The 4095-nt window shown below is 32.3% G+C and overlaps 1 protein-coding gene across 1 annotated transcript; it reads right to left on the reverse strand.

The window, feature by feature from the left end:
• Positions 1 to 475: 475 nt before the first annotated feature.
• Positions 476 to 3168, reverse strand: LOC124889576 (protein FAR1-RELATED SEQUENCE 9-like). Its single transcript, XM_047401533.1, has 5 exons — positions 3043 to 3168; positions 879 to 2503; positions 741 to 804; positions 582 to 637; positions 476 to 506 (listed from the first exon to the last, which is right to left on the reverse strand). Exons 1-5 carry the CDS (start codon positions 3166 to 3168, stop codon positions 476 to 478), a joined length of 1902 nt encoding a protein of 633 aa, XP_047257489.1.
• Between the last annotated feature and the right edge of the window lie 927 nt (positions 3169 to 4095).

The following is a 4095-nucleotide window of genomic DNA, read 5'->3' on the forward strand; positions in this document are numbered from 1 at the left end:
TTTTATGTATATAGACAATACATTTTTTATTATGTTATGATTTTAAAATAGTTGTCTCAATTAAGAATGCGACATACACATCTTTTTAGACATTTTTAAAATTCAAGGATGCAATAATGCACCTTGGCAAATATTTTTCTAAAATAAACTTTTCACCGATTTATTTAATTCAAGAGGTATAGACAAATATTCGGTATAATAAAAACGAGCGAATTTAGGCCTTAACACGATTCATCAAAATAGTTTAAGTCAAGATAAGTCAATAAAAGCGACCGTGCTAGAACCACGGGACTCGAGGAGTGCCTCACACCTTCTCCTCGGTCAACAGAATTCCTTACCCAGTTTTCTGTTTTCGCAGATCAGCAAAGAGTCATTTCCTTTTGATTAGGGATTCAATAAGGTGACTTGGAACACCATAACTCAATTCCAAGTGGCGACTCTGTAAATAAAATAATCTCTATTCAATATCGTCACTTTAATTGAAAAAATCCTTTGACTTCGGCTCCCTGTGAGCAAAAAAGGGTGTGACAACATGTAAACAATGTATAAACTATAGGATCAAGGTAAGGGAAGTCTTTTACCGTAAATGAGGTGGCATAAGCATAATCAGTGCTCTCAATATACCCTTGATAAAATTCTGGATTTCGTTGAAATTGCTTACATATCAAATGATAAATTAGTTGGAGAAAAAGGTACATGAAAATAAGTCAACTAATATAAAGATATTATAAGTTTGTTACCATTGCATTAGCCTCATTAGATGTTGTTGTACGTTTTTGTTCAGCTTCGACATTAGAGTTTGAACTACATATGAAATTTAGAAGTTATTATACAAGTAATGTGAAATAAAAATAATATGCTGTGTTAATTAAAATTACCTCGTCTCTTTTTTGTTAAGTTTCATATTTTTTGTTTGCCTTTTTGGCCTCTGAGAGGGAACTTTTTGAATTTTTTGAGAACAAACTTTTTTATTCTTCTGAGAAGAAACTTTTTTGGTCTTCTGAGCAACTTCGAAAGCATATTTCTTTCTAAAAGATTCCGAACATCCTTTAGTTACCACTACTGAAGGGTCAAATAGAGTAACATCTTGACTTTGTTCACATGAGTTCATTTCACAATCCTTTTCAGCAACTTGATTCATTTCACAATATTTCTCACCAACTTGATCATTCGATACACAATCTTCCTCAGATTCATAAGGAAATTCATCAAGTTCTCTATACAATTGCAACAATCTTTGATGTGCGAACAAATAATATTTTTCAGACCTTGTAGCTTTTTTAGCTAGCCCCATAAAATGCATCATGATCTTATTAAACCACAGAGTAGAAGGCTTCACATTAGTTATTTCACTCAGATGGTCAATAGCTTTTTCTTTGGTTGCATTTCTAGTCCATCGATCTAACAAATAATGTGCTGGAAGTGAGAGAATCTGTTTCTTTATGAATACTATTAGTACAAGTCTACATAAAATTCCCATGAACTCAAATTTGTGGCACGAACAAACAAGTTGTTTCAATGGAAGATTCAAACTGACCATATATTTCGGCTTTTGTCTTTGAAGCTGATGCACTTTATAAACATTTATTCCATCCTTAACCTCAAACTTTTCAGAGACAAATTTTTGAGAATGAATTAGTTCTTCTTGAAAAATCTGAAATATTTTTCTAGTGTATTTTTTCGCTGCTTCATCCTCCATAGGATACGAAATTTTCAAGACAGGCCTTGAATATTTAGTGTTGTAATCCTTTTCCCTTACTTTATCATATCGAGCGTCAATAGCTTTATCATATTTCAATACAAATACACTCACTGGAGTACTAGAATTTAAATAATCCTTAAAAAATTTATTCATACTCTCACTTCTTTGACTTGTTGACATGCCTGCACAGAAAGTGGTACGCACATATGCAGGTATCCATTTTTCACGAATTGCATATATTATCTGCAACCAACTATTTTCTTCTAAATCATACATTTTCATTATTTCACTCCACATTATCTCAAATTCCTCAGGGGTTGTCATACCATGAATACACCAACTAAACTTGCTACTGAAATTGTCGTACTGATGATAAACATGACTTAGATGTTCCGAAATCTTTTTTGTTATGTGCCACATACAAAAGTGGTGTGCACTGTTAGGGAATACCCTTGCAAATACATTTGTTATGGCAGCATGCTGATCAGTTATAATTGTACGAGGTACCACTCCAAACATTGTCTCTTGCCAAGTACGAAGTAACCACTCAAAAGTGTCTTGAATTTCATCCCAAAGAAGAGCACAACCAAACAAAATAGATTGATGATGATTATTAACCCCGATAAATGAAACAAAAGGCATCTTGTATTTATTTATTAAATACGTCGGATCAAAAACAACCACTTCTCCAAAATTCTTATAAGCAATCCTAGATCTAGCATCAACCCAAAAACAATTAGCTAAACGACCATCAACATCTATTTGTATAGCGTAAAAGAAACCTGGATTCTTTGATTGACGCTTTTGAAAATATTAAAGCATCAATTCTGCATCTCCTTTTTCGAGATCTTTTTGTCTCCTAGTTCGCAAATAATTTTGAATATCTTGACCTGTTAAATTAAGCTGATCTACACCCCCAGCTTGACTTATCAAAACCGGTGCTATTTTACTTGGATGGACACCTGAGTTATCAAGCAAATCAATAAAATTTTTTTGGGCCTCAGACTTTTTTCTTTCTGATCGCAAGGATTTCTGACAGTTTGGAGATGCAAGCTCATGATTGTGCTTAGTGACAAGCCTACAAACAACCCATCTACCTTCTTCTTTCTTTGATATATATAACAATACTTTGCATCCTTCTCTAGTTTCATCTCGTGGTTTATTGCTTTCTAAATTTTTCTTTGACCGAAATCCTTGCTTTGAACAGACAAACTCTTGATCAATTATTGACTTATCTTTTCTTGATCTTACTGTACGACCTCGACGAACACTAAAACCAGTACGATGAGCATAATTAAGATAAAACTTAAATGAATCATCAAGTGGCTGAAACTCCTTACCGATATAGGGTCCTGCAAATTTTCAAAATCTATATAGGGAACAATTTGTCCAGTTTCATCCATGTCAATTTCCTCTGATGGAACTTCAACTCCTATATTTTCTTCATATAAGTTTGAGTTTTCCATTAATCCTGGAAACATAATCATAAATATTAGCTAGTTTACAAAGTCTATCATACCTCCTCTAAATGTTGATTCAAAATTAAGGTCAAGAACCTTATATACTTATTCAAAAGTGATATTGATTCAATGCTTTCCGTAGTAAAATATATTCCATTGTAGTAAAAGTTGAACTAATAAAAGTCAACTAATAAAATTTCTTTTCGGCAACCTAAGGATCATAGCAAAAACATTTGGTACAATATGATGGCACTTCAAGATACAATATACACCCCTCTCGAGAATATATCTCTGAATTTTATTTAAAATGTACGATAACACACAACTAAGTAGAAGAAACTTGTAGCAGAAACTTTGTAAAACTACAGAAATTTAAAGCTTGAAAAATTATATTCAGACAGATTCAATAATTTACTCTTTGTGTAACCAAAACAAAACGTAAAGAGAAATCGGAGAAAACTAAATATCTTGTATGTAAAATTTTTTATTTCCTTCAGTAAAGCAGTGCAGAAGATGAGAAAGCAGAGATAAACAAATTCTTTTACCTGAAGCTTGAGATCGAAAAATAATAAATATGTAGAGAAGATACTTAGGATGCAATTGAAAATCTATTCACTCCAGCCACCTTATTTCTCCCGTTTGTTAATTCGAAAATATTGAAGGTTCTATATGCGGTAGAAGGATTCAAAAAGATAACGACGTTGATGGGAGTAAAGAAAGAGAGGGAAGAAAGAGAAATAGGGTAAGGTTAAAAGTGTTTTTTAATTTTATATTATTTTTACAAAATATAAAAATATATGTGCTGTTAAAGGTAAAAAAATAGCTGATGGTACAAAAAAAAGGTGCGTGCACCAAACTTAAACTCTCACTCAAAATATATAAATACACCCTTCATTTTACTATCCGCTTTTATTTTTACGATATGTTATGTAT

This window comes from Capsicum annuum, chromosome 12 (genome assembly GCF_002878395.1).
Source record: "Capsicum annuum cultivar UCD-10X-F1 chromosome 12, UCD10Xv1.1, whole genome shotgun sequence".
NCBI classification, from domain to species: Eukaryota; Viridiplantae; Streptophyta; class Magnoliopsida; order Solanales; family Solanaceae; genus Capsicum; species Capsicum annuum.

Coding starts and splice junctions, on each gene's coding strand:
- LOC124889576 (XM_047401533.1), bottom strand. CDS start 3,168: ATGGAAAACTCAAACTTATATGAAGAAAATATAGGAGTTGAAGTTCCA. Junction 2,504..3,042: donor ATTTGCAGGACCCTATATCG/GTAAGGAGTTTC, acceptor TATTTTCAAAAG/CGTCAATCAAAGAATCCAGG. Junction 805..878: donor CTTAACAAAAAAGAGACGAG/GTAATTTTAATT, acceptor TTTCATATGTAG/TTCAAACTCTAATGTCGAAG.